The sequence below is a fragment of the Osmerus eperlanus genome, chromosome 2 (assembly GCF_963692335.1).
Source record: "Osmerus eperlanus chromosome 2, fOsmEpe2.1, whole genome shotgun sequence".
NCBI lineage: Eukaryota > Metazoa > Chordata > Actinopteri > Osmeriformes > Osmeridae > Osmerus > Osmerus eperlanus.
This window is the reverse complement of record NC_085019.1, coordinates 2,184,312-2,207,723: the sequence shown is the minus strand read 5'-3', so window position 1 is coordinate 2,207,723 and position 23,412 is coordinate 2,184,312. Positions and strand designations below refer to the sequence as shown.

The window sequence follows — 23,412 nt, the reverse complement described above, 5'->3', positions numbered from 1 at the left end:
GAAACGCACCCCCTACTAACTGTGTTACATGACTACATGACTGGTGTGTAATTGTTTTGGCTGATCGTTGTTTTGCAAGCTCTTGGAAATGCATGTCATTTAATACAAATGAGAGCATACATCCAGTGAAGTAGTATCATGCAAAATGTGTTATTTTACACTATCAGACTGTGGCATAGGCCTATTTTACACAGTGCCACAGGGAATTATATGAAGCTACTTAGATCCAACTCCAACACGAACATTATTTGAAAAATAATATAGGCTAACAATAGCCTGCATTAAATGTTAATAGTGCTTTTTAAAATACTCAAAAACGTTTCACGAGTGAACACACGGCAACATAATTTCATAGGGACAAAAAGACATTGAGCCACTTGATAGTTAAAAACTAGAGGCATCATAGAGGGGAAGGGAGAGATATGGAGGTGAATTGTTGAACAAAAACTTAAAGGTAGTTATTGAGGGCCTGTATGAATGATGTCAGGGTAGTTGCCTGTAGAATGTGATTGACTGGGGACGACGTTCCAGAGCGAGGGTGTAGCGACTGAGAAGGTCCCCCCGTCCGGAGCTTGGTCCCGGTGGCTTTAAGTGCGGTTGCGTCCTGCGGACAAATACAAAGCGCGCAGTCGCAGTGTGCGAACGTTAAACATGCGTTCACATTTTTGCTTGCTAGGTAGCTTTCTAGCCTATACATACTTTTCATCTAATTTTGTGGATTTCTGAAGAGTTTGTCGACTATTGGTGAACATCACTGACTGCTACCTGGACAACTTGGCTAGATGGATAGCCAACTAGGCTAGTACCAATATCAACGTTGTGCTTAGCTGGCTAGTTTTTCGTGGTACCTGACCTGTCAACTTGGACTGTAGCACCGAGCTAGCTACGTAGAAACGCTAGAATGAGAAAATAAGTAAATCTAACGGTAGCTGGTACCTACCTAGTTCTTTAAGGTCCGATTAGTTTCCATACATTGATTGTAACCAGCAGCACGTAATGTACAGTGGGTACGTAGAGTCTGCTGGCAGAGCAGTGCTGGAGATGATGCAGAGAGAATGGGAACCTCTTTCCCAAGGTGAACTTGAACAGAGCTTGGACCAGGCAGTTGAGAAAATCCTGGAAACAGAACTTTTATCCCAGGTTCGGGTCCAACCTGCCCCTGTGTGCCTACAGCGGGTAGAACCTCAAGTGCATGCTGAAACGGTCCTATCAACAGAATCGAGTACATTTCACCCTGAACAACAGGAGGGGTCCGAGACACAACAGTCGAGTGACTCTGTGGACAATATTGCAGTGAAGGTAAGCATAGTAGCTACTATATTTGAACCCAAAGATGTACATCTAATCTTTTTAGCCACAAGTTTATCTGCGTTAATTTGACAAGATGCAATGTTGTGCTGTTTTTGAGTGTGCGATCTTTTAGTGTATTACAGACCTCCTGCAGAATTCCAATTCAAGTTACAGCAGAAGCCGTTTGTCAGGCCGGGCTCGTCTCTCCTTATCCCACACTGTTGTCCTGTCCCTCACTCTCCTGTCTAAGCGCATCAGCTATCGCTCTGTATCTAGCAGTTTCCGTCTAGAGAAAGGAAACATCCATAGGATCTTCTTCTCTTTCTGTGAGCGTGTCAACATGCTTGAAGACCAACTCATCAAATGGCCTGTTGGTAGGTATAGGCTTATTGACGGTGAACTGATGAATTTACATTTAAAACAATGCTCAAGGTTTTTCTTACTCGTTGAAATATCTCAATGTTTTAGTCCGATTGGCCAATCCATCCCGTGTCGTTTTGACAGTAGAACGTGCATAAATGTAGGCTACAACCAATGTACACATCTTTTTGTATTTTCTTAGCAGGCTCTACTGAAAGAGGAAGTCACCAGCCCCTGTCCAGCCTGCTGGGGAAAGCCGTCCGACCGGAGGAGCAGGATATTCCCACGGTCCTGGGGGTCCTGGGCAACACCCGCATACCTATCCGCCTACCGATTGGGAAACAAGATTTTGACAGTGTGGTGACAGAGGTTAAAAAGATGAAAAAAGAGGTCCATCCTGACTCCTGGCTCAACCTGGAGCTGGTGTGTGACTTCAGAGGCAGATTTATACACTGTAGGATCAGTAAGGGATCAGACACCACCAGAGGCAGCTCTCTTAAAGACAAACTCAAACAGCACCCTGAAATGATGCCTCCTGGATCTTGCCTTGTTGCTCGAGTAGGATATCCTGTCTGTACACAGATTCTCACCCCGTTCACGATCACTCATGGTCCTAGAGAGAATCTCTATAACAGGACGTTGGGGGTTCATTTTTGTGCTTACGACCAGGCCATAGCTGACCTGAAAACGAGGTTTCAAAGGCTCCGGTATCTGGACATGGGTAACTTTGAGAGGGCCAAAGCAGTTGTCCTGACTGCCTGCATACTACACAATGTTTTCCTTGACATGGGTCAAGAGGTCAGAGGGGAGATCGAGGAGGAAGCAAGTGTGCAGGAGGGAGAGGGTGAAACCGATATTGAAGGTGTGGAGAGAAGAGAAGCCGTTGCAGGTTTACTCTATCAAGCTCTGGATTTCAGTAATGTGTGATGTTTTTTTGACCCATCCCTTCTGTTATAGTTTTCTTTTTATTAAAAGCAATTTACAATATTTTGACCACGTTAGGAACTATTTGTGTATTTCTTTATCTGTACATAAAACACACTTGGATCTTACAATAAAGTGAAGATCACTCAAGTTCTTTCTCATCATCTGAGTGACGAGATCCAGTCAATCGTTACAAATCAAAAGTATCTTTTTCTAGTCCTTCCCATGTGGTCACAAGTCAAGTTTACAATCAAGTCATTGGTTATCCATGCTCTGGATATTGCTGTTACTCTTTTGTCAGTGGAGTAGTGTTGTTTTGAGACAAACTTGAGATGGCACGAGCTAAGTTGTTTATCGCCTCTATCTTCCTCTCTTCCAAAGCCTTCTGCTGGGCCCACATGTTCATTTTCCTCTCCTGAAGCTCCATGTACAACTGTAGCACATCCTGTGGAGGCCGGGCCGGGCAGGGTGCAGCTGTAAGAGTAGGGGTTGGGAGGATGGGAGTGAACCTCTTGTTGGCGATAGCTTTGCCCAACTTTGTTCCGCATAGTTTAGCCCTGCGCTGTGCTTCGATCTCCTCACGGCTCTTACCGAGGACCTCGTGCATGGCCTTAAAGAACTCCCAGTGGACGCTGCCTACACCCAGTCTCTTGGCCCTCTCCGCGTTCTTCCTGTACGTGGCTAGCATGTTCCTCCACTTGAGGTCACACTCGTAAGCCTTGACCGTGACGTCAGGGTTCCCGGCGGCCCGCAGCTTGGTAGTCACCCTCTCTGCTACAGTCTCCCATAGTTTCTTTTTCTTGCACACTGGCTGGTCGAAAGCCTGGTCCATTTCCAGTCGGGTGTGGGCAAGTTGCCATGTAGCTTGCAAAGTCCAAACAAATTCTGAGAACAGTGACAATGGAAAAACATGAATAAACACAGGTCTTAAGTTTGACTGGGTCTGTTTTTTTAAATGAATGAAAAGTTCTTTTTTTGTTTCTTTTTTTTTCTGACATAGCCCTCTGGTATATTGCTTGTAAAAAGTGCTAAACAGTTACAACTTAAGTGTAATTTCAGAGAATGCATATAGTTTCCTCCAAATTGATGAGAAATCTGAACCTCGCATGTTCTGTTGATGAGCGCTGTACAGACTAAAAGAGTTGGACGAAGCACTGACCTGCATTTGGTTTTTCAGAATCCACACTGGACACTGTTGGATTTTCTTCTACTTCAACAGTCTCTGTTACAATTGTCTCGCCCTCCATAACCTCCATTGTATTACCCTGCGACAACAACAATGCTGTTGTTAATGTAAGTATTCATCAACCGATTCTATCGTAGACTTTAACAACTCCGTGTGGCACCGATGAATTTTCCGCATCAACAAAAACGATGAGTATAACAACCTTCACTTCATGACGACGTTAATGCAATCGTTCGAGCCTTTACTAATTTGGGAATTGTAGTTCAGAGAGGATTGATAAACGCTGGGCAGATTGGTTTTGTGAACTACAATCCCTGGACCTTAAGAACTACCCCTCAAAATGAGAAAACGTGCTATCATTATACGGGACATGTAGTTCTGTAGAGGACACATTTAACTTTACACATGGTAACAGTTATGTTTTAAATTTGACTGATGTCACAGAGTTACTGCTCGTGTTTTAAAAAGATAGAGAGAGAACATTAACGGCAAGAATCCAGCTCCGAAAAGGCATATAGATAAAGTATTCACACAATATTTACTACAGGACCCATGGTTAAATAAGCACACGTATCACCCCTTACATCCCTCCCCCTTTTCGTGACCGCCTCCCCGTTTGTTGCTCGGCTAAAGATGGCGTTAGTGGCTAACCGAGACGATTGTTTTTTGTTTGATTAAATTAATGCGGGTGAGAGGAAGAATGCAGCAGTAAGGGTAGTTATTCTTGAGACGAAAACTCAAAATATTTAGAATAAAGTTAGGCCTATTGCATTCACACCTTAAATAACTATATCGTTTGGTTGGCCTTCTCACATATGTAGGCCTGTTTTTTAGGGAGTGGACCAAAGCCACACGAACTCCAATTCCCAGCAGCATTGCTGAGGGGTTGTCAGTTTGTAATTCTTTCCCACTTGACATGACGGTATTTGTAGTTTTATTTTGATTACCTTTTTATTGGACTTACTAAAATCTTAAATAGATTACGGTTGATGTTTAAATATGTTTCATATTTAATTTCTTATGACTTGATCATAGGGAACTTTAAAAACAATTCAAATTTTGTCATCAACACCCCCTCTCATTCTCAATGAAATCCCAAGTCTCTGAACTGAAGTGACTTGAGTAAGGGGGTCAAGCCATTGTGGCATCACCACAACAATGGAAGCAACTGAAAAAAGCACCTTGAAAGAAGCATCTTCATCTTTGCCTGAATCGTCACTTACATGGTGCCTATCTCAACTCTCAAAACCTGGACCAGCAACTGAGGACCAAACAAAAGTAATGACTGGGAAAGACACAGGTGGTGGCGGCAGAGAAACGGACACCAAGACCAAAGCCAGGCAGTGGCGATCGCTGGTGGCCATCCGCACACAGCACATCAAAGGAAGTGGCAGTGGGATCACCCGATTTAGACTTAAAGGTGGACTCAAGCCCCTTCTAAACCTGATCAAGGATCCTAAATGTTCGAGGAAGACCCTGGACTTGGCGCTCAGTATCCTGGCCAACTGCTGCACGGAGAGGGAGACTCGGTTTGTGGTAAGCTTTAAAGATGAAAGATCTATACGTAAGCTTTGAATGTGAAAGAACTGAACAAGAAATGACTATGAATGAAAATGATTTCATTTGATATCTTATCCATTTAGTCATTTAGTCATTTAGCAGACGCTCTTATCCAGAGCGACTTACAGTAAGTACAGGGACATTCCCCCGAGGCAAGTAGGGTGAAGTGCCTTGCCCAAGGACACAACGTCAGTTGGCATGACCGGGAATCGAACTGGCAACCTTCGGATTACTAGCCCGATTCCCTCACTGCTCAGCCACCTGACTCCCTTATCCCTTCCAACTTTTCCACCTCTGCAGGTACGGAAGCTGGGTGGAATATCGGTTGTAGGTAAGTGACGGGTGATTATAATAACATTAATTATGACTAGTGATATGTCGTTCATTGCTGAAAATGTACTCTGTTCTTCGTAGTGGATATTTTGAAGAGAAATGTTGCTGTGGTAACGGTCCAGAACAGGGCGGCCAGAGCTTTGGGGAACCTGGCCATGGATCCAGAAAGCTCAACCCTCATCCATTCTGAAGGCAAGTCTCACGACAACTGTCTGTCTTGCTGCATTATTGTGTGGTGTTTATATTTTGGGGGCCTGTGTGCCACGTTTGACAGTTGATGTTATTGTACTGATGATACTATTAAGAGGAACACTCCGGAAGAGTTTTTATTTGTAATGAATGATATTTTCTCTCACACAGGTGGTGTTCCTCTTCTTCTACTCTGTGTGTCCCTGTCATCTGCCCCTTCCTCTCCCTCAGCTGATCCAAGCAAAGCCCCTTGCCCCAAAATGGAGTGCGCCCAATCTGCCGCCCGCACGCTTCTATATCTATCTGACACGCCCGCTAACCGCCTCCTGCTGCTCACCCAGGGCACCTTGTCTGCTCTTGCCCCGCTCATTGCCCCAGAATACCCCCTTGGGCTGAGGCGGGCAGTCCTCCGAGCCCTCCACGAGCTAACAAGGGGATGTGGGATGGAATGTGCCCGGGAGGTTTCACGTTCTGGGGTCCTTGCTCAACTTGGAGTCATGGCGTCAGGTGAGACTGGGAAACATTTTGAGGAGTTTGCTTTGAAAACCCTGGCCAACTTGTGCTCTCAAGGATGCCTACGTCCCCTAGTAGGGTCTCTCGGGGCCATTCAGAAGTTTACGGAGGAGGTGAAAAAGGATGCCTTGAAATCTGGAGTTTTCTTGAAAGCCCTCTGTCTGTGCTGCAAAGAGGCCGTGAACCGTGCCAAGGTGAAAGAAAGTGGTGGTTTGGAGGTGCTGATTGGCTTCATGGATGCCCACCGGAGTCACCCTCTTTCACGATTGACTATTTCGGCGCTTGTTGACTTTGTCTATGATGAATCTGCACTTGAACAGTTGCAGGAACTGGGACTGGTTCCTTTGCTTGTGGCCCGACTAGTAGAGCTGGCTAAAGGAGAAGAGTTTTCTGCTGGAAAGATGGATGTGAGCCTGACCTCCACTATGTCTGTATCAGAGCTTCTCTCTGCATCTTGTTTTGATTCATTTGACTTCCCACCAGAAGGAAACAGGAAAGAGGAAGCGGGGAAGGATCAGGGTCTTGGTTCATCCAGCTTTCTAAGTCTGAGGTACAGTAGAATATACTATTATTGTGTATTATCATATTGAGTCAAAGGTTTTTACATTTTTGTGGAAATGTGTTTTTATTTAATTTTTTACCACTACCCAAAGCTAAACCTTTATCATTTTTGTTTACCCAGGTCTTGGCTGGTGACTGAGGGTCTGATCTCATCCGAGGGGGATCTTCCTGAGTCCGCTGGGTGTGTGGAAGGGGACTGGGGAAGCCTTCATACCCCTTCCTCATCTTCCCCAAGCCCTTCCTCTGATGGTCCTTCCTCTTCTAAGTGCTCCTCGCCTTCCTTGTCTCTTCCATCTACCTCCCCCAGAGCTGCTACCCTGTTTAAAGTCACTTCCTCTACCTCGGTCAACCCTGCGGCTCCACTCCACCAGCCGTCTCCTTGTAAAGATGCAGCTCTCTCCGCCCCCAGTCACCAGCCCTCTTCTGTCTCTCTCTCTTCCCCTAGTAAGACACCTCACACCCTTCTCTCCCCATCCAAGTTCTCCTCTCCTCCAAGGAAGAGGCCTCGTGTTCAAACAGCTGTTTGCTCGAATGTGGTTCCTCTTGACGCCCCTCCCTCGGTACCACGCACGTTGGCATTCCACCACCCCTACCACCCTGAACCCTGGGCCCCTGAGTCCCCCATCCTGCTCCTGCTCTCACGCTTCTCCCACGCCACAGACCCCAGCTCTGCTCTGGTCAACTCAGGCATTATCTCTGGCCTGCTATTTTACCTCAGCCAACATCAGGACCCCAGTGGCAGGTGCTTCCGCTTGCTGTGCAGACTGAGCTGCAACCCAAACTGCCTGCAGGCGCTGGTCAGGACTGGGTCAGTGGCTCTGATTCGCCACTATCTCTGCCAAAGAGGCATGGAGAGAGAGGAAGACAAAGGAGAGAGGCAGACAGACAGAGTAAAAGCAAAGGTTAAACAGCTTGGTAAGTTTCATTTTTGTATGTTGCCATTGTTGTGATGTATTTGTTTTTGTGGTTGGATTTAGAGTGTACAATTATGTCTTTCTACAGGTCTGACTCTGCTCAGTAATATTCGTGTCCAGTGTGAGTCTGGGTTTGGGTCTGGAGTCCTCTCCCACGTAATGTTGTCTGGCTCCGAGTCAGACAAGTTGAACTGTGCTCTGTCTCTGCCTCTTATAAACAGGTGAGTCAGACAGTAAAGTTTCATACCTACTCCGGATCCACTGTAATGCTCTGAAACACAATTATTTTAAACAGGTATAAAAGAATAACGTTTTGTTCCTCCTCAGTAACAAGGTCCTATTGAAGAAGCTATTGCTGGACAACGGTGGTCTTATTCTGGCTCTGGAACCCATGGGGTGCCCAGAGGACAGTGGTGCAGAGGGGCACAGCCAAACCAACGAGTGCAAAAGATTTCTTTTAGATTGGCTCAATCCACCTCAAGAGTTCTCCGCCTCCAAGCTCAACTCCCTCTACTTTTCCTTGCTGACTGGTTGTCTCTCCAGCCTTATAATTTGCCCCAAACCAGATCGTCCCCAAACCACAACACACCAACAAACGACCCAGACCCCATCAGTCTACAAAACCGTCGAAAATTCACCCCCTCCTTTGAAAAAGCCCCGGTTAGCCAACCCGTGCCCTTATGAAGACTACGCCTTCGACCTTCTCTTCCTGCTTGACGACGGGACCCGGGTCTCAGCCAATCGCGAGGTGGTGTCCGGAGCCGAGGGAGCTGACGTGGGGTCCGAGTACTTCAGGGCTCTGCTGACGGGGGGCTTTGGGGAAGCAGCCAGCGGCTCCGCGGAGGCCATTCCTATCAAGGACGTCACCAGAGGGATGCTGCTTCCGGTGCTTCACTACCTGCACGGCTGCCGTCTGAACGCTGCCGTGGAGAACGCAGAGGAACGGGAGGGGAAGGCCTGGAGGGGACACTGCAGAGTTTTGGGATCGTTGGCCAGTGAGGGGATTGATATGTGGAGACAGGGGTCAGAGGGGAACTCGGTGGAGGAACTGGGTTTCCAGAAGACGCCTTTGGCAGAGGTGATGATTGGAGCGTGCCGTTTTTTAGTGACTGAGCTGCAGAGGGAGGTGGAGGATATGTGTGTCGCCGTGCTGCTGTCTCCTGGGCGCACTGCACCTGATCTCTCTGAAGAGGCTGGAAAGAAAGCGTCTTCTAATATGGACCAAAATGGACCAGAGGGGGAGTCCGCTGATAAGAGCCTGGCAGAACGCACATCTGGGCTGGATCTGAGTGGTTCTGAGGTCCACGCCAAGTCCCAGACCAAACCATGGACAGTCGGGCAGGTGGATAAGCTATATGTCTCAGGATTCTGTTCTCCTCTACAGACAGAGGGTGAACTGAAACCTGCCTCTGTACGAAGACCAAAGGCCAAAGTTATATCAAATATAATCTCAGACATAGAGACAGTCTCCTCAATCGTCAACCAAACCCCAAGATCAAACCCCAGGTCTATAATTGGCAAAACATCGCCCCCTACAGGATCGAAGCTCACATCAACGCCCTCTGAAGGACATCTGCAACATGACACAAATTCAACATTGGACTCTTCTTGTTCTAAAGCCGTCCATAGGCGCGGTGTCCTGGGAGCCCTCCTCCCTCAGATATACTGTTTCTCCCAGGTCTATAGTTACCCCAGGCTGGGCAGGGCCTGTCTGTCTGTGCTGCTGGGGTCCCAGAGCTCCATGCAGCCTTTCCCGTTCTCCTGGGCAGGAGACTGCCTCTGCAGACTGGCCAGAGAGGCAGACTGTACTGACCTTCTGAAACGAGACCTAGTAAGCCTGGTTACAACGGCACTGAGCTGAAGGAGGAGAGGAAGGAGGCCGTAAAGTTTGTTGACGGACGCAGTGGGGAAAGGGGGGGGAAGCTTGTTTTGGATGGAGAGGCTGAAAGAGACGGTGTGACGGGACTGAAAGAGAAACGCGTTAAAAACGTTACATTTTCGTTACTTTTTTTTCAGTCAAGCGATTTTGCATTGATAGCATTGATGTTTACAAATGAATTGGCCGTTAGAATCCAGCATTCACATGTAGATTTCAAAGGATCTAGCTGCCATGTAAAATGATAGTTGCCCAGTGAGCGCACAATGAAAAATTTAACAAATGGTTATATATTGCTATATTATAATTTATTGAAAGTATTTTCATGTAATATGCTAATGACATTTAATTTAGAAAATGTTTTCCGTTATAATTTTTCTTTAGAATTTGAAATGTAAATACATCATAAAGTAGTTAAGAAGACGAATAACAAGCTTGTATGACTGAAACAATCAGGGATGGACTGAGTGCCATTTTGTGAATGCTGTAAATAAAGGGTTCTAAAAGCTGCTAGCTATATAGATTTCACCCTAATGTGAATTCACACACCTGAATAAATGTTTGGGAACATTAATGCAGTTGCATTACCATAATACGTCTGTCTTTGATACTATCTGAACACCATCTGAATTTCTGCTACGATTTCTGCTACTATGAAAGCTAGTTTCATGTCACATTTAGTTACTTACTTCTGAGATGCTGATCCAAATCTAGACCTAGTCAATTTAAAGTGTATTTACCTTTTTTTTCTGTGGCAGGATATTTTACCAACACAGTGGTCATTGATTTCAGGTAATCAGACATGAACAAAGGAAATGGCACTCATAGCATCAAGTAGTAAGTAGGATAAACTCCATTTTATTACATCTGACAGGGAACACCACGCTGTAGGTGCTTATTGGCCCCAGGCTCAGTGTGATCAAGCAAGGCATGTTGCAAACAGTACAGGGAACACAGTCCTGTATAGGTCCTATTAGTGGTCGGAGCCCTCAAAACCAGTAGGAAGAGCATTTGTATGAGGGTTGTGGAATAGAGAGTGGTTTCCATCACCCCAGGGCCATGCCTAATGGAGAATAGACAAATAAATTGAGTCAACATTTCCAAGATAGTTTAACCAACAAAGGCATTTGACTCTCAACTGTAAAATGTACAGTTACTGAATGATAAACAGATGCAGTTAAGCTCTAGCCGTGGAATGACCCTTTGTGGCTTGTGTCTCACCTTGGTGCGGATGCGAAGGTGTGGGTAAGGGACAAACTCAGGATTATCGTGGGTGTGTGCCTGTGTCTTCATATAAACGTTGGCCATGCAAACAGCCACACCAGGCAAGGCCAACACAAAGCTCAGGATCTTCCAGGTCTTTGCTGCGGGATTTGACACTTTATCAGATCACAATGGTCACTCTGACCAATAGCTAGCGACAGAGATGCATTCTATATGACTGGGATTGAGGAAGACAGACCGACCTGCTTGCTCATGGCTTCCCTCTGATGCGGCTGCAATCACCCGGCGGGCCACCATTGCGGTAGGAGACAGAGCCATATCTTGAAAAAGAGCACATGAAAAATGAAGGGTGTTAGTTTGTCGTGTGTTTCAGTGAGAAAGAGATGCACAGTTGTCAGTTACATTTACCAGACACTCTTATCCAGAGCGACTTACAGTAAGTACAGGGACATTCCCCCCGAGGCAAGTAGGGTGAAGTGCCTTGCCCAAGGACACAATGTAATTTTTGCACGACCGGGAATTGAACCGGAAACCGTCTGATTAATAGCCGGATTCCCTAACCGCTCAGCCATCTGACCCCCATAATTTGTATTTTTTTGTCCCACTTGCAAAGCTGAAATTATTTGAAAAACTCTAACATCCTATTGCCATATCACACAGGCTAGGAGACTTAAATGATTTATGATCGCAAGCCCCTTCCTTATCTACATGTCGAGGGTGTCCACTCGGGCTGCTTCACCACGTCACGTACACCAGGTTCTTTATAAATAACAGGACGAGTCACCTTATTGCGATTTTAAAACTGGCTATGCATATCTCATTCAAACGTTTCAGACTGAAAAAATGGTCAAAACATGTCGAATGCATTATAATAAAAGAAATTTAAGCAAAAAAAACAGGCTGAGTTGGAGGCCTAGGTCTGTTAAAGGTGATATGCAAGAAAAGGCATGATATTGATTCAGTTCTCATAAAATGGTACGAAATAAAAGGCTTTCTTACCGTCCTAGATTCAAGCAGGTGTTTAATATGTAATAACCTTTGTTAATTTTTTTAGGCCTTTCCTGCTGTTGCTTTCTCTTTCTCCACCTTTCCGTGTGTTTGTCCTTCAGTCTGTCCTGAACTGAACTGCCCCGAGGCTCCTCCCCACTGTCTGTCGCTCTGCCAAGAATCATGAAGTTTATATTTGGTCAAGTGCAAAGGCAGGCGAAATGTGTTCGAGGAAAGCAGAGAAAGCGGAAGACTCGTTGATAATTCTGCTGTTTTAGTTTGGCCTGTGTGATTTTAGGAAAAGCTTTTGAGTGTGGTTGCTGTAAATGAAACAATTTTCTAAAACAAAGTGACCTTTAAGTTTTCTGAATCATAGGCTTGTATAAGCCAAAGCCATTGTAAAATATTTATCCTAGTTCTGTTTACTTAGTCACGGCTGATAAGTGTATCTGCTAGTGGACTGCTTGTCCCTTTAAATAACTGATGTCTCTGACTTGAATTAATTCCAGTTGGACTGTATTACTGTTCAGGAATAGCTCTTACTATGTCGCCATAACACGTGCTGTCGAGCTCCGTGTAACTGCCCCACTACACAAATCTCTCTCTCTCTCTCTCTCTCTCTCTCTCTCTCTCTCTCTCTCTCTCTCTTCTCTCTCTCTCTCACTGTATTTCTTTCTCTCTCTCTCATTAGGTCACAAACACTAGCCTTAACGGCTAGAAAAGTGCTGTGTAACACTGAAAAGAAAAAAAAAACGTTTTATTACAATTTACAGCAAAAGCCTATTTCGAACATGTCATGGTTTACTGTCATGTCATGGCATACTGACTGTAATGCGTGTGTGTATGTAATACATATCTGCTCTGTGTGTTTAGGACTGTTTTATTTGTAATTTCTTACGTGAATCCTGCATTTTCACACTATTTGTTGAGCGTGAACTGTCTGTGTCTGAGCAGCTTCCAGGTCCAATGCAAACATCAGCCATCGCCAGGCGTGAAGTCAGTGTGTCAGGGCCGGGGTTAGTCACTCAGCTGGGCAGGCAGTCGGGCTGTCAGGGCCGTCTGGGACCGTGTTATTATGGGCACAGCCCATGTCTTACTGTACGTGTGTGTAAACTCATCAAGGTTTAACAAAGACACACACACACCAGCTCATTACACATAAAGGTTGACTCATGCACACCATTTCCTACACATCTTGTACCACATACACCTGTTTATGTTAACCTGGCACGCAGCGCCCAGGTTCAGAGACATCTAGACTCAACACTGCTCAGTGCACATACACGGTGCACACACTTACACACTCACACTTACACACTCACATTTCTACTGCATGTCTTCCTAATGCCAAGACAAAGACGGAGATAGATAGATGGCTGTAGGTGCCACGTTGGCGTTGACACAAAGTTAGTGAGTGCGTGTGTCTGGTTGGATTGGGTCAAAGCAGGTCATGCTCCACTGAGAATGTCTGCTTCAGGATAGTTTGTAGACATTTTGGAGCTTCATTTCTCCTAATCCGTTGACATTACCTGTTTTTTCCCCCCATTAAATTAGTCTTCCCTCCCCCCAACTTTGCCATGGCAGCCTGCTTCAAGTTCTCAGTGACACGCTTAGAGCGGGGGCCGTTATTGCGAAATCCTATCTGTCGCAGTAACTTGGTACACTGTATATCCAAACATTACCACATGTTCAAAACATAGTATACTGACTGAGCATTTGATGAGGGCGCCTAATCTGTCAAATGGAGTGTCTGTTATTTATACAACCTTGAACTGAACTCAAACATCAGTCCGCATCAGTGCCTTGGATGGTACAAAACCATTCATTTCTTTCTGTGGTGCCAAATCAAGTTTAGGGCCTTAAAATAAGATCAGGCCGTAAAATAAGATCAGAAAGTAGTTTTAGCATTCAAAGGAGATCTTTTCTGTGCAAAATCTGCTCAAATCTGAGATTTCCTTTCTGTTTTGCCACCTCCTATCACTGAGTTGGAGCGGAGATAGAGAGGCTTTGTACAGCCACACCTTCATGTGAAATTCTAGGACAGCGGTGACTACAAACAGCATACGGGGTGGCTGTACTAACCCAGATGTGGCAGGGAGTCAGGTGGCTGAGCGGTGAGGGAATTGGGCTAGTAATCTGAAGGTTGACAGTTCGATTCCCGGCCGTGTCAAATGACATTTTGTCCTTGTCCTTGGGCAAGGCACTTCACCCTACTTGCCTCGGGGGAGAATGTCCCTGTACTTACTGTAAGTCGCTCTGGATAAGAGCGTCTTCTAAATGACTAAATGTAAATGTAGAGAGTACAGGTCGAGCTGTATAGGCAGGAGGAAACTATCGATTGATGGAAGGGGAATAAGATGACACAGGAAAGTCGCTGTGAGGATGCCTGCCAAAGCAGGTGAAAGAGGAAGGTTCTGGACCCAAATTATCCAGCAAAGCAACGCGTTGCACCTGGGTCGCTGAAGAACAAACGAAACTCTAATCAAAAAGCAACACTGCAGTGATTTTCTTCTTCTTCCAGGGCAACATTTGTCTTCATTGTCTATGATTTCTTTTTTTTCTTTTTTTTTTTATATACAGTATATATTTTTTTACTATCTAGTATCTGGACTAGAGGATCTCTCTCCCCTAAACGTTCCTGAAGTGGAAAATAAAGAAAGAAAGAAAGAAAGAAAGAAAGAAGAGTGCTGAAGACAACGGGCCTTCACTTTTGGAGTAAAGGGCAGCGAGGGCCGGGCCCTCCCACAAAAGCACATTCTGAAGGATATGATGTGTGTCTCTGCCTCTGTTTTTTATGTGTCTGTGCTGGACAGGGACTGGGCCTGTCTGGTTTGGGCTGGGTAACCCTGGCTGTAGACACTTGAACAAACCTTCAACACCGAGAATCCACCATCAATATTGTCACTGTCTGAGTCGGACAGCAGGGGATTGGGAGGAGAGACAGAGAAGTAATGCAAAAGGAAGGACATGTCTTTACAGTGGAATCTTCCATACTCCAGTCAACAGATTAACAGGGTCCATTGTCGATGGAAAGGCAGCGTAGTGTCAACTGTCTTTTTCGGTTTAATTTCTGTTTTGTTTCCATTTAAATTAATGACTATAATATGATGACCAAATTCAAAGCTAACAGAGCATAACGGATCTACACTTTGGTTGAGTTTTGCTGCCCAGTGCTTGGAAACTAACTAGACCAGTGTGGTCTACCTCTGAGGCTACCAGCATGGCTACTTTCACTGTACCGTGCAGGGCTCATATAGCATCCCCATACATTACAGCCTCAATCACATCAATACTCTGACATCCTCTGAGAGCAGTGGTATCCATTTAGGATCCGCCACATCTGAACAGTGATCCCACACGCAGACAAAAGGGTCTTAATCGTTAAGGGGTCTCAAGGCGCCAACCCCTTCCAGATAAACTGTCTCCATATGCCAATGATTTAGAGTTTCGGTACTTACCACGCTGATCGCTAGTGTCAGTGGACCTTAGCATTGCTGCTTGCCTGACCTGTGAGGCAGGAAACAATAGATCATCAGAGCAGCCAAGCCCCTCCCCGTTCTCTGTCTCTTCGGCAGTCATGGTGATTTGGCAGACTGCTCTGTTTGTAAATGTGGCCCTCTCTCATCTCTGTTTTTGTCAGTCTCGAGACCCCTGTGTCCTTGAAGAGCATGTCTTTATCGATTTTGTCAAGGGCTTCGTTCATCTCTGATACAAGCATTGATTTGGTGTCAGTTAGCGGGCGTCAGTCTTCGAAATATTGTGTTGGTACAGTTCCTCGTTCGTCCTGTCTCTTGCACCTGCCCAGACAAGCCGAGTCTGGGAGTCAGGTGGTCTTTGTGTTCTCAGTGGTCTGTGTGGTCTATCCTTTTGGACACGCTACACGGGGCAGCGCACTAATATTAGGACCTCCAGCTGTGCGACCAGAGCAACTCACAAGGTAGCAGCGGGTCGCCCGAAAAGAATGAGACAAGCACAAACATATTTCAGAACCTGGCTTTGTCTAGCGGTGCCAGGAATGTGATCCCGAGTTGGGATTATGTGACGCACTAGCGCACAGTATTCCCAGGTGTTTATCGCCAGGATCAAGGTGTCTAAGGAGACAGATTATTGGTATTCAGAGGAGGAGTTCCGCCTGTCTTCTGTAGAGGGCACAGGCTGCCCAGACTGTCAGACACAACCAGAGGGCATGGGGTGCTGTTAGCGAGATTGAAGTTGCCAGCAATTATTTATCTTTGCCACTGTTGTGGTGGCAGTGCCGCAGATGTAACATGTTTTGGTTTTCCCTGTCTGAAATGATGGTGTGTGTGTTCCCCTGTTTAAATGCATGTGAATTTCTCTGTGTGTGAGCGCATGATATGAACGGTTAAGGTTAACGATAAAGATTGCTTTGGCCTGTAGACCTTTGGGGATCTTAGCCACACTTGAATATGTAAGTTCAGTAGAGCAAAGTGTTTTCTGACCACACAGAAGCAGCTGTCCAGATGTCTGTCCACACGTTGTTCACACTTCCACTCAGTCATCGAGCCAACGCCGTCTGAACCACCACGCTCCTCCTCCCCTCACCTGTACGTTCTCTCTAAAGAATCTCAGAACCAAGACCACACACCAGAGTTGTTCAGTTTTCAACAAGGTGCATGCAGTGGTTGTGGTGTGGAGTTTTTAAGATTGACGCTACTCTGATGTTGATAGAAGACACTCAGAGGTAGAACTTGGGTGGTAAAGGTACATTTTATCACAGATGAGTCAGCCGTGGGGTTTGTTATTCCCTTTACAACTACTGAAGACTAAGCTATGTGGTGTGGGGGTGGTGAATAAAGAAGTCCCACATTGTATTTTAACGTTGACATTGCTGTAACAGTTGACTGAGCAACTTATAGCCATAGTTCTGGATAGCACCTTGTTATGATACAGAGAGCTGAGAAGAAGACGTTTCCAAGACGATGATAGTCATATTGTTTACTAAATGTTTTATGTGCGCTTAGATGTTTACTGTAGGTGGACAGTGAGCCTGAAGACCACCTGGAGAGGAAGCTAAAAGTTGGCTCCTGCTGGAAGGGCCACAGGTCCATGGACCAGCGTCTCTTGGTTAGGACTGAGATGGAAAACTTACGTTGAGCCTTACAAAGAGGCTGAAGAATAGCTCTCTGAGTATTTGGATGGACATGATTACAATGTCCCTCTGTTAGAGGCTGATGAAAAAGTCCCTGGGTTTTGTGAACAGATGAGGAATATTTCAAACCGGTAACATAAAATTCCACTTTAAACATTTATACTAGCGTGTTCTTTTCTCAGTCGCACAGCACCTGGCATAGGAGTCACCCCCAATGTGATGTCACTTTTATGCACACCCTTCTTCCCATTAGGCTGTTTGTGTGCATTTAGGACATTCTGTTTGCTTGTTCTTATTCTTTGACTGTTCTCATTTTTTACGAGGTGCAAAGTCATGCTTGTTTGGTCAAAACAAGACTGCCTTTATTTCTGTCTCACAGGTTCAGTGTTCCACTTGTTTTTTGTAACAGTTTTCTCATAAAACTGTCTCTCTCTCTCTACAAAAACATCCTCGTCCATCTATGCTTCACGCTGCAACCGTCAACTTGTCAACTCTCTTTTTTTTGGGCATCACGCGTTGGTCTACATGAGCATGTGTGTTTTGCGAAAGATACGTGAGTGCGAAGGACCGTGGACGCGTGTGTGTGTGTTGCGTTTGTATTTGTGTGTGTGTGTTGCGTTTGTATTTGTGTGTGTGTGTGTGTGTGTGTGTAAGTGCGGAAGAGGCCAGGTAGGCACATGGAGGGTGTTTGCTCTGGGCAACATCCTCAGCTTCGCTCCCTTGGGCAGGAATTTATTTCTCAACTTCCAGTCTCTCTCAGGCCTCGGCCTTGTCATAGTTCACCCTGGTCCTCTACGTCTGTCTGTCTCCATTGACCTTAAATCTGCTCCAAACCAGCCATACATTATACTGTGGTGACTGTAAATTGCCCTGTGTGCTGAGGTAATGTGACCATGTGACCTACACAAACATTGGGTGGGGTTTTAGAAGAGGGGTTCAGGGAGGTTGTTAGGAGGAAAAGGGGAATTCTGGGAAATGGGATTTGATCTATCAGGATGAAAAGTGGGGGCAGAGGAGTTTGGATGGGCAATCAATGTATACCCTCTCAAAAGGGAGTTTATGGAATGAAGATCATTTTCAAGTGGTTGCAAATTCATGATTGACTTAATGTGAATGCCAATGAAGGAAAAAATAGTATTGCAATGTATCACTATGATACATTGTATGATAATGTATCACTATGACAACTACGACGAGAATATATTTTGGCAACGCACCTCAAATGCCTATAAACCTTTCCCATCTAGCCAATGTTAACCGCTGTCTATAGTTACAATGGTTCTCTGTTTCTTTGCCCATACCTTGCCATGATGTCATCCATGTGTTCTTGAATCAAAGAGATGGTTCAAAGAAGTCATGTCCTCAACACACATTTATAACAGATCAGTGTAAATAGACTGGTTGACCTCTTCTTGATCAGCCGCTTTGTGTGTGTGTGCGTGTGTGTGTGTGTGTGTGTGTGTGAGAGAGAGAGAAAGAGAGAGAGAGAGAGAGAGAGAGAGAGAGAGAGAGAGAGAGAGAGAGAGAGAGAGAGAGAAAGAAGAGAGAGAGAGAGAGAGAGAGAGAGAGAGAGAGAGAGAGAGAGAGAGAGAGAGAGAGAGAGAGAAAGAGAGAGAGAGAAAGAGAGAGAGAGAGAGAGAGAGAGAGAGAGAGAGAGAGAGAGAGAGAGAGAGAGAGAGAGGTAAAAAGTTGAGTCTGACTGTTTGCAGATGTGGATGATGCCTTGATTCAGTGATGCCCAATTGCATGGTAGAGGGCAGGCCCGATCAGGGGGAGGGGGTGAGTGAGAGAAGCATATAAAAGACCGGGACAAACCCTGGGGCTGTCTAGTTGTGCTGTATCCCTATCCAGCCAGCCAGTCTTCCCCTTCCTGTCTCTTTCTGTCTCTTTTCTTGTCTCTTTGTCTGTCTGTCTGTTCATCTTTCTGTCTTTCCTCGGACCAGGTCTTCCCATCATGCTGGTACGAGCCTTCCTTCAGACCTCGCTGGTCCTTTGGCTGGCACAGCACACTCTGCAAGGAGGTAAGACAAACAGAACAATATGTGTGATGGAGTGACATAGCCATAAACGAGAGAAAAGCTAATTATTTTAATTACTGTAGGCCAAAAGCTGTACTAAGGCCGAGGGCAGAGACGAGACAGAAGACAGGAGTGAGGGGAGAGGGGAGGGGAGAGAGGAGAGAAAACTAACACTTGATTGATTAGACTAAGAATACTTTCCTGTCTAAAATGATGATGCATGTATATTTGCCATCTTTAAAAGGGGGCTCCAGAAATTAAGATAATTTGCACGTGGCTGCAAATTAATGATCTGATCTTTCCTACTCAGTGAAACGGTGTCAGAAGAAAAAAAGAAATCTTGAATTAATGGTTAATGTGTTCAAAAGGATTTTTTAAAATCACATAATGAATTAGCTTTTGCATCTAGAGTGCATGATTTCTTGATATTGATTGTGAATTATATCCTCAACAAATATTTTGAAATTACTAGCTCATTCCATTCTTAACATTGACCTACGTGTTCTGAAAAACTGTCTGAAAATGAATTACAATATTTTTTTACTGGATGATCCAGGTTTTCAGTGGGAGTTTGGTTAATCCCAAGTAAAGTAATAAAAGTAATAATCTGAAAGTCACTAAAACTACTATAACATTCCCAATCTTTTATTTGGCTTTGACAAGACATTATCCTGTACAAATTATCATGTTTAATTTATACTTATTCAACATAATTGAACATGTACTGTACTACATCAACTCTAGATGGCATGGCTTTCATATGGACATGCTGTGTGCAATGACTGATGTACAGTACATGATTTTACAATGTGTCTAAAGCTATTAAAAATCTATTTGAATATCAAGCTCCGACAGTTGGTATACTCTTCTGAATGTCTCCAATATAGCATTGATGTGTCAAATATTTGATGACTATGACAGATCAGGTATATGAAAAATAAGTACCTAGTTCCTAGAGCTCAGCTATGTGAACCTGGTCCTCCCAAGCCCAGCGTTCTTGGCAAGTCTCTGAAGTTAATATGGTCCGATAGTTTGGAATCAAAGCGTCGAATGGTGAAGTGGCAACGGCAGTCAAAATGTGACGACCCGCCGCGAGCAAAGTCTTTACAACTGACGCACAGTCTCTTCATTTTGTCTCTCTTTGCCCTCCATCAATGGCTGTCTGTTTCTCTCTCCTACTAAACAGCAAAAGCTGAGTCTAGAGAGATCGGAGCCACCCTTTGACGTCACCCAATATTTAATCAGATGTCAAGGTTTGAGATTTCCCATTAAATGTCATGAAGCAACTCTTGTCTGAATGACATTTTGCAGGCATTTCAAATTTTTAAATTTAAAATAATACATACATAGTAAATAATTTGGGTTTGTTAAGTAACAATGGTACAACCAATATGACTAAGAATTTCAGTACATATCAGTGCTGGTAGTTTGGGGCCAGAGGCATGCTATCCCAGGTACAAAATATTTTGGCCTATTATGTTGTACTTCTAAATTGAACAGAAAATTATTTCCTTACTTTTAACTATTTCAGTAATTTCATGAGACATAAAAATGTATGATAGGCGATGTTCAACCCTACACAGTCTGAGAGGGCCTTGCCTGTAAAAAAAACACACTTGTCCACACTTGTCTGAAACTCTACTTTAAAGAGTACTTTAATTTGTAAATTATTACAAGAAGAACATGTTTTAAATCTTTAACATGTGAATGTCAATTTCTGCATGATCACTGCAATGTATTTCTGCACTATCATGATACTGTAGCTTGTTGCATGGTTCAGATTTGAACTTTAAACAAGCTCTTAATTAAACATGTATAATATACATAGACAAACTATTAAATTGTTAAGAGATCTGACAGAGATACAGTTCTGTCCCAAGAGTGTTTGCAAGGGGATACACGTGAGTCATGCGCCATCGCATCGAGGAGTTTGACACCTTAGGATTAAGTTTCTGTCCTTTGTAGATGTGCTGTGGAGCAGCATTTCTATTGGTTGTCTTGGCTAGGGGTGCATGTGACAACCGTGTATGAGCAACATTTTGTCACTGACACATAAAGACATCCAGCTCAACATAAAGATTGTGTTTTCCTCCTCTTAGGAGTGAAACCTGGTGCAGGCATGGGAAGAATGATGCCAGGACGGGGTAGGAACCAACAATTAATCAAATCTTCCACAATAACTGACTTTGAGCGTGTTTGTGTTTGCATACATGTTTGTGGCTCATAACCACTCATCGCATCTCTGTTTCTCCTTACTCCTCAGGTGCCAGTCTTGGCCCAGGTGCAGGGATGGGAGGGGGCAGAGCTGGAGGTCAGTGGCTGGGAGCTACTCACATCCTGTGCTTCGCATCACCACACAGTTAATCAGAGCAACCAAATCTGTTTCAGTTCATTGTGGTAAGTCCTGGCGGTGTCTAACACTCTTTGCTTCATCGGTCTCTTAGGCACGGGCTCTCTGGGGATGCAAGGAGGTCGAGGTTACGGTGCCAAACCTGGGAAAACTGGTGGAGCCGGAGGTAAGCCGGACACGCCAACTACACACGTGTAAAACATTATCTGACGCTCTTGGATATCTTATCGTACTTGTGTTTTCTGGGGAATCTCAGGTCGTTATCCAGGAGCTCAGCTCGGTGGAGGTGAGTGGTGTGTGGAGTCTCACTGAAAGCATTCACTCTCGACACGCATGTATGTTGATGTCATGAGTTTGTGATTGCGTGTCTCTGCTGTTTCTCCCGCAGCGGGCTACAGAGGCCCAGTAGGAAGAGGAGGAGTGAAGCCAGGATATGGGCCCCAGGGAGGTGCAGGTGGGGGTAAGGACAGACCCTCTTCTGGGTATCTAAGACCAACTGAAGTCCGAATATTAATGCTTGAGTCTTGATTCACTCCTCGCGTAAAAAGCATCACATCTCTTAGAAGCATCCACTGCTATTTGTCTCAATGCAGGTGCCAGTCTTGGAGCTGGGATGGGAGCAGGCGTGGGGATGGGTGTGGGGATTGGGAACGGACTGGGAATGGGCCTGGGCACTCAGGGAGGGAAACGTGGAGGTGAGTAAAATGTGACCAACACCAGAATTTATTCATGTTCAGCAAAGTGGTTGATACGCTTGTGTGTGTGTGTTTTTGTCAGGTTATGGTGGCTATGGAACCCAGCCAGGTGAGTGTGTGCTTTGTGATTCTGCTGTTTGTTTGCACAGACCAGAATACACAATTAATTTGTGATCTCTTCAATTATAACCCTCCATCATATTTGTTTGTCAGATTTAATCTTAGCAACACTGAAGTTTGTCATTATCTGTAACCTTGGGATATCTTGTCAATTGGTTCTTAGTTGCCAAATCACAATGTGACCTTGAATTACCATGACAACAGTGCCAGGTTCCCTATGGTAGAACATGATTGTATGTTTTAGCTGAGATTTGCAGACATGTGTAGATGTCCTTTGACCTTGCTGCTGGTCTTGTTGCTAGGATACGGGGCTGGAGTGGGACCAGGAGCGGGCGCCAGACCTGGTAAGACCAATCACAGCTGACCAATCACAGCTGACCAATCACAGCTGACCAATCACAGCTGACCAATCACAGCTGACATGGCTCCCACTGCCTTGAAGTCCATACTGCTTTATCCAGGGGAGAGATTTCTCACACAGCTCAAACCCTTCAATTCATCCAAGAGACCACAAATTCTCACCCTTGGCTGTGTGCGTTGTGGATGGATTTAACATGAAATCTCCCCCACGACAGAGGTGACAAAGGAACTGCCAGAGTTTGGTCACTTAACCAATTTTGAGACCTTCTCAGAGTCCAGGTCACCTGCCCCTTTCCACCTGCCCCCTTCCAACCTGCCCAGGGGGTAGCAGGTTGCCTCCTGCTACCCCCTGCTTTAGCTGGCTCCAATGACCATGTCCCTCTCTGACTACACTAGGTGCTGGAGGTGGGTACCCCACTGGCCAGGAGGCTAAGGCTCCTAAACCGGGTAAACATTCCATCACTGCTGTCTACGTTCATGTATGTTTGTCATCGTCCACATCGGTCTGTCTGTGCCTGTGGGTTGACTCTGTACCAGTTACATCCATAATCTTTGCGCAATACATTGTGTTCCGCAAGAGCCATGAAACAAATGCATGTGGGTTGCACATGCATTTTACGCATGAAGGAGAGATCACCCATGTTATCATGTTAACACCTGCTGTGTCTGATAACAGGATTAGTGGACTGTATGTAAGCATAGCATGAGCACATACAGTCTAAATGAGTTTCCCGTGAGTTCTCCAAGCCCATAAGCATAGAGTAACCGGTATTTACTATGCAGGGTTAAGTAATATTAATGTTGTGGTCTGCAGGCAATGGTGCAGGAGCTGGTGGAACCAA

At 45.1% G+C, this 23,412-nt stretch overlaps 5 protein-coding genes across 6 annotated transcripts; 3 read left to right on the top strand and 2 right to left on the bottom strand.

Moving 5' to 3' along the window:
* Nucleotides 1-662: 662 nt before the first annotated feature.
* Nucleotides 663-3,967, bottom strand: si:dkey-66i24.7 (uncharacterized). Its single transcript, XM_062486771.1, has 2 exons — nt 3,734-3,967; nt 663-3,459 (listed from the first exon to the last, which is right to left on the bottom strand). Exons 1-2 carry the CDS (start codon nt 3,828-3,830, stop codon nt 2,861-2,863), a joined length of 696 nt encoding a protein of 231 aa, XP_062342755.1. The 5' UTR covers nt 3,831-3,967; the 3' UTR covers nt 663-2,860.
* LOC134040282 (uncharacterized) lies at nt 997-2,636 on the top strand. 2 transcript variants are annotated; one of them, XM_062486410.1, is made up of 3 exons: nt 997-1,299; nt 1,424-1,664; nt 1,856-2,636. In XM_062486410.1, the coding sequence occupies exons 1-3, from the start codon at nt 997-999 to the stop codon at nt 2,575-2,577; spliced, it is 1,266 nt and encodes a 421-aa protein (XP_062342394.1). In that variant the 3' UTR covers nt 2,578-2,636. The 2 variants fall into 2 exon arrangements, with proteins under 2 accessions (XP_062342394.1, XP_062342393.1); XM_062486409.1 differs by having other exon boundaries at nt 1,853-2,636.
* A 404-nt stretch (nt 3,968-4,371) lies between the features above and the next one.
* Nucleotides 4,372-10,216, top strand: armc5 (armadillo repeat containing 5). The gene is made up of 7 exons (XM_062487207.1): nt 4,372-5,296; nt 5,621-5,651; nt 5,735-5,845; nt 6,014-6,905; nt 7,038-7,831; nt 7,919-8,051; nt 8,158-10,216. The coding sequence occupies exons 1-7, from the start codon at nt 4,919-4,921 to the stop codon at nt 9,689-9,691; spliced, it is 3,873 nt and encodes a 1,290-aa protein (XP_062343191.1). The 5' UTR covers nt 4,372-4,918; the 3' UTR covers nt 9,692-10,216.
* Nucleotides 10,217-10,541: 325 nt separating this feature from the next.
* On the bottom strand, nt 10,542-12,089 carry LOC134040935 (cytochrome c oxidase subunit 6A, mitochondrial). The gene is made up of 4 exons (XM_062487121.1): nt 11,930-12,089; nt 11,173-11,250; nt 10,928-11,070; nt 10,542-10,769 (listed from the first exon to the last, which is right to left on the bottom strand). Exons 2-4 carry the CDS (start codon nt 11,246-11,248, stop codon nt 10,680-10,682), a joined length of 309 nt encoding a protein of 102 aa, XP_062343105.1. The 5' UTR covers nt 11,249-11,250; nt 11,930-12,089; the 3' UTR covers nt 10,542-10,679.
* A 6,778-nt stretch (nt 12,090-18,867) lies between these two features.
* Nucleotides 18,868-22,098, top strand: LOC134034165 (uncharacterized). The gene is made up of 7 exons (XM_062478540.1): nt 18,868-19,048; nt 21,145-21,189; nt 21,309-21,356; nt 21,490-21,561; nt 21,652-21,681; nt 21,784-21,855; nt 21,989-22,098. The coding sequence occupies exons 1-7, from the start codon at nt 18,982-18,984 to the stop codon at nt 22,096-22,098; spliced, it is 444 nt and encodes a 147-aa protein (XP_062334524.1). The 5' UTR covers nt 18,868-18,981.
* The last annotated feature ends 1,314 nt before the right edge of the window (nt 22,099-23,412 follow it).

Coding starts and splice junctions, on each gene's coding strand:
- si:dkey-66i24.7 (XM_062486771.1), bottom strand. CDS start 3,830: ATGGAGGTTATGGAGGGCGAGACAATTGTAACAGAGACTGTTGAAGTA. Junction 3,460..3,733: donor TTCTGAAAAACCAAATGCAG/GTCAGTGCTTCG, acceptor CACTGTTCTCAG/AATTTGTTTGGACTTTGCAA.
- LOC134034165 (XM_062478540.1), top strand. CDS start 18,982: ATGCTGGTACGAGCCTTCCTTCAGACCTCGCTGGTCCTTTGGCTGGCA. Junction 19,049..21,144: donor ACAGCACACTCTGCAAGGAG/GTAAGACAAACA, acceptor TCCTCCTCTTAG/GAGTGAAACCTGGTGCAGGC. Junction 21,856..21,988: donor CCAGGGAGGTGCAGGTGGGG/GTAAGGACAGAC, acceptor GTCTCAATGCAG/GTGCCAGTCTTGGAGCTGGG.
- armc5 (XM_062487207.1), top strand. CDS start 4,919: ATGGAAGCAACTGAAAAAAGCACCTTGAAAGAAGCATCTTCATCTTTG. Junction 5,297..5,620: donor AGAGGGAGACTCGGTTTGTG/GTAAGCTTTAAA, acceptor CCACCTCTGCAG/GTACGGAAGCTGGGTGGAAT. Junction 5,846..6,013: donor AACCCTCATCCATTCTGAAG/GCAAGTCTCACG, acceptor TCTCTCACACAG/GTGGTGTTCCTCTTCTTCTA.
- LOC134040935 (XM_062487121.1), bottom strand. CDS start 11,248: ATGGCTCTGTCTCCTACCGCAATGGTGGCCCGCCGGGTGATTGCAGCC. Junction 11,071..11,172: donor GGGAAGCCATGAGCAAGCAG/GTCGGTCTGTCT, acceptor CAAATCCCGCAG/CAAAGACCTGGAAGATCCTG. Junction 10,770..10,927: donor ACCTTCGCATCCGCACCAAG/GTGAGACACAAG, acceptor ATTCTCCATTAG/GCATGGCCCTGGGGTGATGG.
- LOC134040282 (XM_062486409.1), top strand. CDS start 997: ATGTACAGTGGGTACGTAGAGTCTGCTGGCAGAGCAGTGCTGGAGATG. Junction 1,300..1,423: donor TGGACAATATTGCAGTGAAG/GTAAGCATAGTA, acceptor GCGATCTTTTAG/TGTATTACAGACCTCCTGCA. Junction 1,665..1,852: donor ACTCATCAAATGGCCTGTTG/GTAGGTATAGGC, acceptor GTATTTTCTTAG/CAGGCTCTACTGAAAGAGGA.